Source organism: Rhamphochromis sp. 'chilingali' (genome assembly GCF_963969265.1).
Source record: "Rhamphochromis sp. 'chilingali' genome assembly, chromosome: 19".
NCBI lineage: Eukaryota > Metazoa > Chordata > Actinopteri > Cichliformes > Cichlidae > Rhamphochromis > Rhamphochromis sp. 'chilingali'.
In genome coordinates, this window is record NC_137946.1 from 23,985,824 (window position 1) to 24,000,232 (window position 14,409).

Genomic DNA, 14,409 nt, shown 5'->3' on the forward strand with positions numbered 1-14,409 from the left:
ATTTCTTGATTTAACAGGTCTGTCAGTAATCAGACCTGGGTGTGGCTGGTAAAATTGAACTCAGCCTTCCAAAAATTTGGTTAATCCCACTTAGTTTGTGATTAGGGGGAATGACTTTTTTACATAGGGCCAAGTAAGTTTGGATACCCTTTTCGCATATTAGATGGAATCATCATGTGAAAACTGCATTTTTTATTTACTTGGGTTGTCATTGTCTAATATTAAAAATTTGTTTGATTTGAAACATTTAAGTGCAAAAAATGTGCAAAATATGCAGTGCACATCTATGACGCCAGTTAATTTTTCTTATAAACTCAATCCTGCTTAAAAACAGATTATTTTAAGTAGAAGTATTTGTAACTTCTATAATTTTCACTTAGTTTATTTGAATTGCCTCAAAAAGCATTTAGGACAGACTGAGATATCTTTCCTCAGTGAGACTGTATCTCCTACCACCAACGGAGGTGGCTTGACCAGAACCTAACCAGATGTTGAAAGGTGTAAAATGCATCCATCTTTCCAAGACGTTTTTAGAACCTTTACTCAACCTAAAGGGCAACCCACAATTTTTCCTCTGTCAGTCATCCAGCTCACTGAACAGATTTTTCCATTTGATCAAATATAGATCAATCCACACTGAAGTGTCATTCCAGTTTACACACAGTTTACTTTTTTGCACCAGTCTGCTATGTCATCTTTTCAGTCTTCTGCTTATTTAACAAATTTTATCATGACGTTGTGCATTTAGTAATAGTGTATGTATTGACTCAACTGAGCTCCAAGTGTCCCTCTGGGCCTTGAAATTCATTGTAAACGTGTAAGCTCTGTCAGTCTATTTTCTTTGTTGTTAATACCGCTGTAAACATGGGTCCATGTGATGAGGCATCTGAAATGATACAGAACAAGCATTGAAACCTGCTATAGAGCAAAAGGTCTTGAAGTTTCAATGTACCTAAACCAATTTATACTTTTAAATTTTAATATACTGGATAATGAAGTAGTGGCTTTTTGTTTGTATAACTGTTATTCCTGTAACAAAATTGATTAGCACTGTAACCTACTCTCCTGGTTTCTTTTCTTTCTTTTTTTTGCACACGTCAGATTCAGATCCAGGTGCATTAACCTCAACCTCTGGACTGCAGGAGGGTCATTTGTTTTGATATTCATGTCTTTTGCAAACAGATTGTAATCAGCTTGGAAGACAACAGAGACACACGTATGTTTGTCCAAAGACAAAGTCTTATCTGGACTTTTTTCAGATACAAGTCACTTGAAATGGCAACTGAGAGTTTATTGTTGCTGTTTCAGTGAAATCAAAAGCAGCTACTAATTAGATTTGTGTGGTCTTATACTTTTGCTGATATTTAAATGCAGCTAAAATATTTTTAAAAATGCATTTTAGAAATCAGACAATATTGGAATCAGATTATAAATATCAAGAAAATTCCCTCATATCCTCATTATTTGCAGATGTGTTTGCGAGCTATAATCCTCTTGTGGTCTTAGTCGGATAAACGATGGTGTCTTCCTTTCTTTTCTGATTCATAGGAAATTGAAGCAGGTGTGAACAGGATGGTAATTGTCTGTGTGATCAGATTCACTTAACTCACTGTTGTTTGGCTCCAGGAAGTCTTTTATTCTGTCTTTCCTCCCTTTCTGTCACTCTTGACACTGATGAAAAGCATATTGACAACGTCTCTCTGTAAAACCGTGTAGCAAGTAATGGCCATAGATTGTTGGAGCGGGTTGAGCACAGAAAGACAATAGATTTCATGATCTTATGCAAGAGTGAAGGCCAGCTCGATGCCACCTCATCAACAGGCAGAGCCATAAAAAGGCTGTGAAATGGGCAGGGACGGGGTGAATGTCACAGGCAGTGCTAAAGTCTGTCTAACCTTGTTAGCTACAAAGTTTTCAAGGTAGACAGATAAACAATAGGTGTGTGTTTTGGTGGTCTTATTTGAAGACTGAATAACATGGCGTTTACCCATGAACCTGTACTGTACGTAAGATTGTAACACTACCTATGACCAGCTTTGAGATGATCAAAGGCCTCAATGATTATAACATTTGAAGTTCAACACATTGGACATGAAAACAAGGAAGAACAAGTGCATTGTTCATACTGTTCAGATTTGTTATCTCACTGTGTATTGTTTTGAGTGCATGAACACTTATATCATTAGCACTGCTAATGTGATACCTGCAAAATCCACAGATTACAATGGATTCACTGTCTTGTTTATGTTCAACCAGCTAACTAGAACCATAATATACGACATTCATATGTGTGAACTAATATATGTGACTGAATCAGCTGATTTGGATGTGTGAATTGGCATGAATATTTCCGTGACTACTACCAGCCTCAGCACGTGTTAAGCAGCACACTTAAAATCTTCAGCAATCATGGAAACAGAAGGTCAAAAAGAAGGAAAAAAGGGGATCTTGAACTTATGTCTCATAGTTCATGCAACCACTGCCGCCTTATACAGACTTTAAAGTGAAAACACTCAGTGATCACATTTGTTAAGCAATATGAAGTGACCACTGTTGAATGAGATGACAGCAACGTACTGAGCCTACTAGCAGCTGCTGGCAATGTGTGATTACAAATAATCTGATTTGATAACCATCGAATGACCAGAAAACACCCAAAATGGGTATCAAATGGGATTTCAGAATGCTTGAGTCTATTTGTAATGTAATTCATTTTTTATACTTGGCACTTGGACAGAATAATATAGAATATAGTTCTAATTACCAGCAAATTTGTGGCCATGTTCACATGCAAACCAGGTTAGATGCAAAAAAAAAAAAACCCTAAAAAAAAACCCCCAAATTGATATTGACAAAGATTTAAAAAAGGGGGAATTGTGAAGCGCTATAAATAATCAAATTAGTGCAATAGACAAATTAATTAGCTAGCTTATCCCAATTTCTAACAGTAATGAAGTGAAAACACACTTGAATGATTTTTACTATATATTTATTTCGATTTTTTTCTTACAAAACAATTCCCTCATAAACCAGAACACACAAAATGCATAAAGAAAACTGTACAGTCAGTTTTGTCATGTCTGAACGTGTTCTAAACATGAACAATGATATCTACAACAGTGGTTCCTATCAATGTCTATCACACCAAGCGGTTCAGCTCTTCAGCCCCTTACTTTAGGGTTAAAGGAGAGGTACAGAAATAGTCATGTGACACTGAAGGTAGATCCAAACAAACAACATAAGTGAGCCAGTTATGTAGTTATATCAGCAAGCGCAGGTGCAGTCTCTTTGTTCTTGCTCTCCTTGACTCTAGTAGCAATGTTTTACTGCTCAATCGACCTTAAGAGAAAAGCTGAAAGACATGACAATGAGAAGACATAAAAGTGACTTTTATACAAGCAACTGTGAACTGTATGTGACTGTGAGAGATCACCAAGAGGTCCGTGATCATACTGGAGGCCTATTTTCATTACATGCATGTGTTAAGAGTTGTCAAATACTGTTTATTACTTGATTAGAGCCATTGGGAAGTGACTTTGGATGGGATAGTGACTTTAGGAAGCATCAGAGCCAGATTTATTCTTTTTTTTGAGACAGAAAACTGGATTAAAAATTTAAGAAATTTCCATTAAAAGCATGATAGCATAAATGTATGTCAGATATATATTTATATATATATATACGTATATTTTTCTCTCCTCAGTGCAACAGTGGTCTAGGAAACATCATTGAATCTTTGCCTTCAGAAAGTTAATTCAGTCATACTTTCATGCCGGAACGGTTTTCATGGCAGATTAGCAGCAAATACCGAAGTCACAAACAAGAAGGACGAATCTGCTTCGTTCCTGTGTTCTACCCTACACATTGCATCGCATTGGGGACTGGAGTAACAGGCACAACTACGTATTAGGAAAAATGATTATTATTTCATTTAGGTTGCAGATACACCACAAGACTCCATTTGGATTTACAGTAGTTTTTTCACACTCAAGCTGGTCTTTGACATCTTGGTAAATGACGTTTAATTATGTCTTTAATATTCACGGCCTGCCATTAAAAGGTCAGGAACTGTTGGATCTCAAAGGCTGTGAGCATTTGTGCTGTGATGACAACATGTACAAGATTTAAATTCACAAAAAATTAACAAAAATATTCCTCTTGCCACGTGATTAAGCATTGATCCTACTGTTTTGTAAAGTACTGGTTTTTGTTCGTTTTTTTAAACGTGATTTAATTACCAGCAACTCCACGCTGGGCTTCGTGCAAAGAATAATGCTTTTACCTACACAAATGTAAAATCTACGCTGTCACAAAGATCTTCAGAACACAGCTTCAAGTCCTGATTTTGTATTAGCAGCGTCTGAATTAATCAAATGTTAAGAACAGCATACTGTGAGAGAAATGCAGAGCAAATTAATTGAATAGTTGCCAAAAAAGGTCTCTAAAAAAGAAGAGGGTCATGTTAAACACCTGTTAAATATGTGAGACAAGCAGGCCAACTGTGGGAGAACGTTACAATTTCAGGTGTTTTTATAACTGATTATAAAAACTGGCACAAAGACCCTGAGGCAGCTGTTGACGTGAGACAAAACTGAACTTGTACCACTTGAAACTCACTGTATGAAAATATGCCTGAAATGTAATAGAACTGCTTGTCATGGTGACTCGATGAATGAACAACTGTTTCACACCAAGCTCATGTTTGATACTTATTTTAGTTACATTCAGTATCAAATGTAGAAGCATTGTGCGACTAGGTCAAATAAATGATTTTTATTTTTTTCTTCTGTGGCAAGTCAGACTGTCCTTACATAATTGGCAGATCTGAAAAACTTTTGATTTATTTTTTTTTTTAAACTTTATGTTCTGTATATTCCACATAACATCACATAAGTGCTTTTCCTAAAGTAGCTTACTAAAAGTCTCACAAAGGCAAAAAAAAAAAAAAAAAGTAATTACCCCCAAACTGTAGCCAATTTTCATCTACTATGTAAAAACCATCAAAAGTGCTGTCCAAGCTCTGCATTCATATATAGACTGGCACTAATATGAAAAGCCAGGAATGATAAGAGACTTTATGGTTCCAGTAATTTTTGATGGCATTATTACATCTGCAGAGAAGCCGCAGCGCTATATTGCTGCTAATGGATCATCATTATGATGATTAGTGCAAGTGGAAAATGTAGTTACACAGAAGATGATGCAGTTCAACCACAGATAGGAAATATCTGCTATTTTGACAGATGGAGATTTGCTGGTGTTTATTCACTTGCTGCTCTCAGACAGACACTCTAGCCTTTTTAGTTCAAAAGTAGGAATACAGTGTTTAAGTAATAAACACACTTAGTACTTTTTGCAATTTGACAATTAATATTCCTGAAAAAAAGGAAAACTATTTAATACAGTACATATTGCTGTCAAAATGTATCCCTACTTTTGAAACAGGTTGCAAGACTTTGAAATATAGAATTTATTTTTGTGTACATGCGTGACTTCTTTCCAGAAAGTTTTTTCTCTCACTAATTACCAAGTGAGAAGTGTCTAGTCTACCTGACTTGTTTGATCTTGATGCACGGCTCTCTTAGGAGATCTACAAATGCTCACAGCCTGTCAGATAGCAGCACTGATGCTACTTTGGCTTGGCCTCAGCATATGGGTCAGTGTAAACTGGAGTCATTACCCTGAGGGAATCTGCTAAGTGGTATAAGTGGCATTTTCAGGCTTCACAGCTCAGAGCTGTACTGCAGGTTCAGAATAAATGTGAAACAGCAGGGGACAGATTATAACATTGCAAGAGACCAAAAGATCTACTTTTCATTTCAGGCTAGGCTTCCAATGCAACATCCATTGTCGACGGCTAACGGACCAATTGAGCTCTTTGGACAGACAATGTAAATAAGGGTATTACACGTGTATAAAGCCAACCTCTGCCAGCATTAGGAGAATGAAAGCTTTCAGAGGGAGAATACAGTACAATACCATGACAAAGGCGAGTAAACAGATGGTGGTGGTAGCTTTTAAAAGGACTCAGGACACGCACTCAGGACACTAAAGGCAGACGGGACAGACAGTTTGTGGTGATTATATGCGGCACTGGTGAAAACGACAAACATTGTTGAGATAAACAAAAACTGGAAAGCTTTTTAGTCTAAAAAAAGTGAGCATTGTGCATAGTTCATAGTTTGTTATAACCCCTCTTCAGGTATCTATTTGCTGTGATAACATGGAAGGAAGTGCAATAATGTACAATTCTGTATAGTTAAGTGCACATAGATCACTGTTGCACTGAACGGCATTGACACTTTCTCCCAATATAAATATCACAACAGATTTTCGGAATATTTTCTCAATTACTCTATTTTTACGTGTACTTTTGTTACAACAAACCCAGGCAGGTTTCTCTCTTGCTCAGTCCCAGGGTTGAGTCCACAACTTATGTTCACATAAATCTTAATAATAGGTAATTTGGCCTGATCTTTCCGTTTTCCCCCTAATTCTAAATCTTGTTCACTTTTGTTTTTCCTTGTCACTCATACCTCTCCAACCCAGACAACTGTGTTGCCTCTCTTGATGTCTGACACCTCGCAGTGCGGCGTTCTCTGTTTGCCATTAAGAACAAAGAGGGACTCAGCTGATGGTGTCACCAGATATTGTCCAAACAACCCACTGGAGACAACCACTCTGTTAGGGCCTCCCCAGGGCCAGGCTTGGGGGGCCAGGGGCTGCTTGAGGCTCCGGAGAACCTCGATGTGGCCTGAGGACAGATCGGCAAAGAGCAGGTCCGTTCCTGAGCCCGAGGTGGCAACGGCCACATGCTGGTTGGACTCCGTGAAAGAAGGTTGAAAAACAAGATCAGAGACCGCCACAGGCTCGTCTATTTCCTGGTTCAGACTCAGCTCCCCTTGGAATGACACTGTCTGTACTATCAGCTTTGAGCTCTGTGGGTCAGGTGTCACAATGTAGCGCCCGTCTGGTGACACAAAAGCCTGGCCTGTGACATTGAGGTTTGGCCCAATCACGGCGTCTGTCACACTGTCGATCAGAAGCTGTTGTGGGGCGAGAAGGCTCTTGGTCTGGCACTGGATGAAGTAGAAGCCACTCAGGTGTGTGTAGGCCATGCTCACTGGGATGCAGCTGTTGTTCTTTAGGCTGATGGTCTTGACACGGTGAAGGGTCTCCAGATCAATCTTGTGAACCGCGGGCTCATTTGTGAGAAAGACAAAGGCAAACCTAAATTGGCAAAGTTCACAGAAGAGGTTAATAGCCTTTCTAGAATTTTTGTGCAGTGATTAATACACATCGAGGTTCTCATTATAATTCTCATTTGCTCTTTTCTCCTTTGCTTTAGTGGGACAGCTACGATGAGCGAGAGCAATAAGGTCACCTGTTTTAAGGTGAAAGGCTGCTAAATGGGTACGGATTTACCTCACGTGAGTGATGATGAGGTTAGTTGGAGGAATGAAGAAGTCGTTCACCCTCTGAAAAGTTGTACGTATGGCATGATGTACTTCACCCACACTGGCTTGAGGAATAACCTGTAGACAGTTCCAGAAAAATGTAAAATGAATACAGTATTTACTATCTAACACCAATGCAAATACATTATTTTTGTGGTTTAAACCCTTGAATGTTTTCAGCGTAATCCTTCAAAAGCCGAACTTCACACGGTCTTCAATCGGAATTTTCCTAATTAAGGACTATTTGAGATTTTTTTTAAATTTTATTCACTCACTGATATTAAACATTTCTAAGATTTTGGAAATATACACTATTCACCTTTTAGCTATACAATTCACAGTTTAAAACAACACTTGCTAGAAAACTGTTTTCCATGCAACCATACAAATCTAATTAGAGTTTAGAATGGTGTGTTACATTTCACTGTCTTTGCTGCTGCTGTTGAGCATACAATTGGAAATAGGTTGGGTTGTAATTTCAGAGCAATATCCACATGGATTCCAGAAGTCATGGTTTCCCAAAAGAGCACTGCACTATAACAAGATATGCCTCACTAAACGTAATGGGAATTATGTAGGCTGACATGATCTTAAACCAGATTATTGTAACCAAGAGAAACAACATTCTAACGAGTTGTTTAGGATTCCGATGTGTGATTATTGTACCATAACAACTGTTAAAGTAACCGTATACTTGCTTCACACCTATTCTTGCTAATCTTCTCTGGCAATAAAATTCAGAATCCACTTTAAAATCCTGTTATTAACATATAAAGCTCAGCATGGACAGGTCCCTGCTTACATAGCAGAGCATCTTAGTCCTTATCACTGCAGCCAGCCTCTCTTACCCTGTAACCAGGGTCTCCTCACTGTAGCACACTCTAATTTTAAAACCAAAGGTAATCATCACAACCACAGTCTTCCTCAGCCTATCAGGTTAGCTCAGTCTCTGATTTGTTTTGCACGACTAACTTATACAATCACATTGTATAAGTTAGCTTTCCCTTAATCGTTTCCCCTTTATTTTGGGCCATAGTGGGCAACGATTTGTATGTATGGAAGTGTGCACCTTAGAATGAATGTCTGACTGTAGGGTTGTATGTATGTTTCTGGTTACGTGTCCGTATGTCTGAACACAGATGCTTACTTTAGTTTGCAGCTTTTAGCCAAACTGTGAAGCTTTGTCAGAATGCACTGCTTCTATCTTCTGTAAGAGGAATTACTGTAAGGCTCATATGTCAGGTCTTAAGAATCAGAGCTTGTTCGGGTGACAGCCTCATATATTGTGAAACAGATAAACATCTACATTATAAGACTTGAGCTGGTGAAGCACGGCCCTATCTCAGTTCTCCGTAAAGCATCTTGATTAGTGATGGTTGTCTAAGAAGCACACACCACAATAAAAGCCCCATCTCTCATGTCATACAGCTGGCACTGAATCAGCATGCTTCCAAGGTGCTCGGAGAGCGCCTCCACTTTTGATACAGTCCTGATAAACCACCTTATCCATGAGACATGCTTCATCATGTATGCTGCCATGATCAGGTCAAATCTGCTTGTTTTCCTTCTCAGTTTGCAAACTCCTCTTTAGACACCTAGGAAAATGTTGCTGGAGAGCATACAGAATATTTTTTAAACTAGAAAGAGCTAAGTGTTAAATCGAAATGTCTACGCCTTCAACTCCGAAGCTAAACCTCTACCTGATGCCCGGTGGGGGGGGAAGACTGCATTTCTTCGTCAGAGCTATAAAATCTAAGGAAATAAAAATAGCAGTTTAAGTTTCTTTTGCTACACTACAGAAATACCCCTCAGAAGTGCTCTCTTTTCCCCCACTCTGCTGAATATCTCATCCATTTTTAACAAAACAGATCAGCCTGTTTCTCATTGCTTGCGAGACATGAAACAAGTCCTCATTAAAAAAAAGTCATTACAACAGTTGCAGAATACAATGATGGGAGTTAATGAGGTTCAGTGTACTATTACTCATGTATTATTAGGCAACTCTGGTGGTTTGTGGGCTGCAGGTGTTTACAACTTAATGCCAGTGGCTTTCCTTTTGTTATTCTTCATCCCTCGATTTCATATTCATGTACTCAAGACCAAGACTAAGGCCCAGTTGAGTTTTTCTCGGCCACTGCCTTGCTGGCTTATCTGACACCTAAGGGGGATTTTTGAAGCTACTAACCAAGTAGCTTCTTGGTTAGCTTCTGACTCTCTACAACATTCACTCTGCAGATGCCATGTGTAGTTTTTTTCTTTTTCATTCTTTTTCCAGCTACGTGATGTCTAAATTAGATGGCATTCTTCAAATACTCCATTATTTTTCCGCTAATTAAATAAATTTTATGAGGCATTTTAATATTACCCCATGCAACTGCATTCATTGTGCTTTGCTAATACACTCTTTTAGAGTTACTAGTTGTTCCTGGAGAGCAATAAAGCACACCCCGGGTCCAATGAAACTAAGAAGATCATGATTAATGCTTCATGCAAGAACAGCTAAAGTTAATGATTTGCATTTTTTGACTCTGTGTTTTATATCATACATTTGTAAGACACAAACAATTGTTTATGTCAACTTCTTTTAATATGAAACAGTTGCTTGAGATTCTCTTACAAACATGATACAAATTTAGCGAAAATGAGCATTGAGAAAATTAAAAAACATATACATTTTAATAAAAGAACCATCAAATTAAAGAGCAAAATATGTTTAGACTTGCCTTCCAGAAAGATATGTCAGAATGTTCTGAACTGATGCCCCTATGGGCGCGACAGTAATGAATCACTGCTGCAATAATTAAAATCCTCTTTTATTACTTTAATTGACAGTACTTCTAAAGAGATGACAGGAAGCAAGTATGGAGAGGGCAAAGAAGCTCAAGCCTCCAGTCAGACTCAAAATAGCTTCATTATGGTTAGTGGCAAGGGTGGCGGATCTATTTCAGAGGTAGTGGGTGTATGTAAAGTTTTGGGGAAAGTCATGGTCTGGGTCGACAGCAAGCAACCTATATGTGAGAGACTTTAAAATAGCAGCTTGGTTAAGGTTGGAAAATTAAAAACAACATGTTTAATGGAGTGACAAATCAAGCTTCTTCATCTGGCAATCCAATGGATGAGTCTGGCAATTGCCAGGAGAACTGACTGCATTGTGCAAAGTGTAAAGTTTGGTGGATGGGGGATTAAAATACCTTTTATTAAGAGCATAAAAAAACTCATTTGATTTGGCCAGCCCAGGCTAAAAAGTTGCTATTTTGCTGTGTGTGAAAACACAAACAAAAAGCAACAAAACCAAAAATAACAAAACAAAATCTATTTGTGTTTTAAATATCTTCTTAGCACATTAACACAGAATGAACTGACAGTCTGGAAGGCTATGACTGTCTATGCCCGGCAGAGATTCCTCCATTTGTCTTCCCTAATGAATTGACAATCACGTTCTCTTCAGTGCTTCTGCAGAATTACTGAGCCATCCTCAAACTTGGCTTCTTAAAAATGCCGCACACACTGAGATGAATGCACACCTGCGTGCAGCCGCACATCTCGAGTGCTCAAATTAACATGCACGAGCAGAGACACGCACTCATACACATGTATGATCTGCCGAAGCGAAGCGGTGCCTCTGGTAGCGACAGGCTGCTGCTGAACAGGTCAATTACATTCAGTCCAAATGATAATGACATTATCAGACCATTTATTTGTGGTGTGATCCATGTGGCCTCCAATCCATTATGCAGTTTGTCTGCAATTGCATTTTTTGATTGATTCCTACCCTGTTCACTAATTATTCATTACTTCTGAACCATGGCAGGAAGAGGGGGAAATGAACAAAATGAAAATAACAAAAATGCATTTTCTGCACAGCTGTTATGCAAAGCTGCTCTTTGTATTTGTTTCAAAATTAAAATAGGGAGAACCATGTTTTCTTCTGTGATGAAAAACATTGTTTGATAGAATTTTCTGCTGTTTTTAAGATTACAACTCTGATAGAAGTTCAAAACCACTGAGTGCTCCCCTTAAAACGGAATAACTACACAAAAACACATCTCCAGCTTATGCACCTACACTCTGTGAAGAAGTGCAAGCCTGAAGAAATTGGAAATCTATGCACACATATGGAGTCTGGCCATGTAGATTATAAATCAGTGGAAAACTGTTAAAACCCACGTACAGGCAGTTATCCTTTTCACTACTTTTTGATGCCAAAGCGTAGTGGCACCTTGTGATCCGAAAGAATCTAACATTAAAACTAAAAATAATGATGTAAAATGGACCCATTACAGTATCCTGGAGAAGTGTTATTCATAGAACCATTTCACAAAAAATTGAGAGCTTAAGAAATAACTGGAGTAGGGGAAAAAATCTATACTGAAAATAAGTGAAACACACGTAAATTTGACTGTATCATTATTGCACAATCCTTATAAACGTCTCCAAATCATAAAGACAGAAAACAGGGCCGCACTTAATTACAATGCGGTCCCTTCACCCAAAGAGACAAAGCAGAACAATAAACATGTTATTGTCATTTACAGAGATTACAGTGCGATCCCTTGGTAGCTTTACTCATGACACTATCTTCCACCGATGCACATGCAAAACAGGCAGACCTAAAAATACCAGCCCTTTAAAAACAGCATCATCCTCCATCGGTGCCAGTTCTGGTCTCTTCCCTCTTCCCTCCACCTTCTCGACCCTCTCTGCATCTTCCTCCCTATTCCCTTGTCACAACCCATCCCCTGAGGTGGATTAAATACAACCACACCTGTGATCATTTCTCAATTGTGAAGCCTCCAGCACCAGCAGCCCAAAGGGATGCTCGGCACAAGCCGACAACACCACAGCTGTGAATTGCTGTTTTGCTGGCTTGGTAAATGCTCTAAAACATACATAGATTAGTTTTTGTCACACAAATACTTATCACATAAACAAAGGACGCTGGCACACAAGTGTGCTCAATTAGTTATAAGCCAGGTTTTTCCTCGCTTGGTAAACTTTTTACAGCTAACGCAGATTATACTCTCCCAGGGAACGAATCAAGAGTTGAGAAATACACACCACCAAAAAGCAAGTGTAGACGGATGATAAAAAGCAGGTCTGTTTTGTAATTTTATAGCTGCTCTAAGCTTTGTTTTATGTTCGATGATTACAGTTCACTGATTAACAAGCGAGCCTGCGACACCGATGAGCTCCCTGTTCCTTATTAAAGAAAGATATCCAAAATAATAGCCTGTCTTTTTTTGCAGACAGGAGACAAAACAAAGCACAAAATGCTTAAGTGTCCCTTTAATAGTTAATATCCAGTTCCCTCTCATTCCCAGAGCTGTAATTTAAGTTGAACCATTTAGCTTGTCTATCAAAAGTAACTGCTGCAAAGTACTTCACACTTACCTGAAGTGTTGGGTGGGTTTTGTCCATGTCCCCCCAGGTTAGGACCCACACCTGGTCATGTGATTTGTCATAAAGCATCTTTACTGGAAAAGGGTCTGTTGCAACAGCCTGCAGGACATAAAGAGAGTGTGGGACAAAGAAATAATTGTGGGAAATTAGTCCTCTTTACTGGAAAGGAGAATAGCTCATGGTGGTAGAAAATGCAGAAGGGGCAAAACAAATATAACAAAAACAAACAAACTATTAATTATCAGATTAAAGACAATTTAGAGAACATCCTGATCCTTTCATTTCATTCCCAGCAAATGTTTTACAAGGCAGTCTCTGTGATAAAAGGTATCCTGCGCACTTTTTTGATCGCTGTTTTCACAACCAAAATGTTTTATCATATTATGGATGTAATGTGTTTCAAATGGCTTTACAATGTTTCACTGAGATTATAATAATAGAGTGCTGTTCCAGCAAAAAGGGGTGTGGATAGTAGACATACTATGATGGCAAACACAGATGTGAACAAAGTAGGATTTAAAAAACCCTTAAAAATTGGCTTTGCAAATATACTAAAAAGAAGAAAAACTTGTTTAACACTTAAATCCTGCTAACTGCCAAACCTTTAAGACGCTTTTAGCAACATGCTAAACGTTTTGCTTGAATACAATGGAGATAAAACAGGTCAGATTTTTTAGAAGCAGTATAATCTGATCAAAACTAACTGAATCCACGTAACAGCTATACAGTACACATGATGCGTGGATTTGTGACAGAGCAGTATACTTGCTGACCAGAAAATCCACTCTGTAACACATAGAGTCAACAGAAAACTCTTATCACGTCAGGCCACTGACGGAGTGCAAAGGAGATAGGATATACAGATGTAAACAAAACCTGTATAATGTCACTGCTGAAGAGATTTTGGTTAAGGTATCTGACACACATCAGGTGACGAAAGCAGAAAGGGGAAGCAGTAAAAGAAGAATTGAAACGAGAGAGAAGGGAGAGGATGGGAATATACTAAACCTCAGATCTGTTGCAATGTCAACAATGAGGAGTAACACAATCCATTACCCTGCTTCTGGCTGGGTGGACAGGGAGCTGCTGACACCCTCACCAGTGGAGCGAGACCACAAGCTTTTTGTTCAGTAATGGGAGGTCCAGCCCTCTGTTCTGCACTGGTCAGCCAAGTGTCAACTCAGCATGTGCCTATGTATAGTATGAGCAGATGTATGTGTGTGTTGGTTTCTACATAATAGAAGCAGAGGTAAAGATGGGGTAAGGCCTAAATGCAGCAACCTGGAAGGCAGTCATTTAAAAGCCCAACATACTTAAGTGTTATTTAACGGTGGTCTTAAGGTCTGACTTGTTTAAATGATTGTTTTTACAACAAGATATATATATATATATATAAAAAAACTTCTTTGTTTATGAAGTGATCACACTATTTTCTTAAGGATAAAGAACTTGGGGTATGCTTGTTTTGACTTAAAGAAAAGGGATCGATTTTGAGAGCCAAAACCATCCAACGCTGCTGTGCTCTGATTCCAACAAAAGATAAGACGAAAAG

At 38.5% G+C, this 14,409-nt stretch overlaps 1 protein-coding gene across 1 annotated transcript in view; it reads right to left on the reverse strand.

Annotated features, from left to right (window-relative positions):
• Positions 1-3,024: 3,024 nt before the first annotated feature.
• Positions 3,025-14,409, reverse strand: part of fstl4 (follistatin-like 4) — a 227,436-nt gene continuing 216,051 nt past the window's right edge. The window contains exons 14-16 of the mRNA XM_080867745.1: positions 12,849-12,956; positions 7,426-7,535; positions 3,025-7,230 (exon numbers count right to left, since the gene is read on the reverse strand). Of these exons, the coding sequence (XP_080723871.1) occupies positions 6,531-7,230; positions 7,426-7,535; positions 12,849-12,956 (918 nt within the window). The 3' untranslated portion in view covers positions 3,025-6,530. The remainder of the gene's footprint in view (positions 7,231-7,425; positions 7,536-12,848; positions 12,957-14,409) is intronic.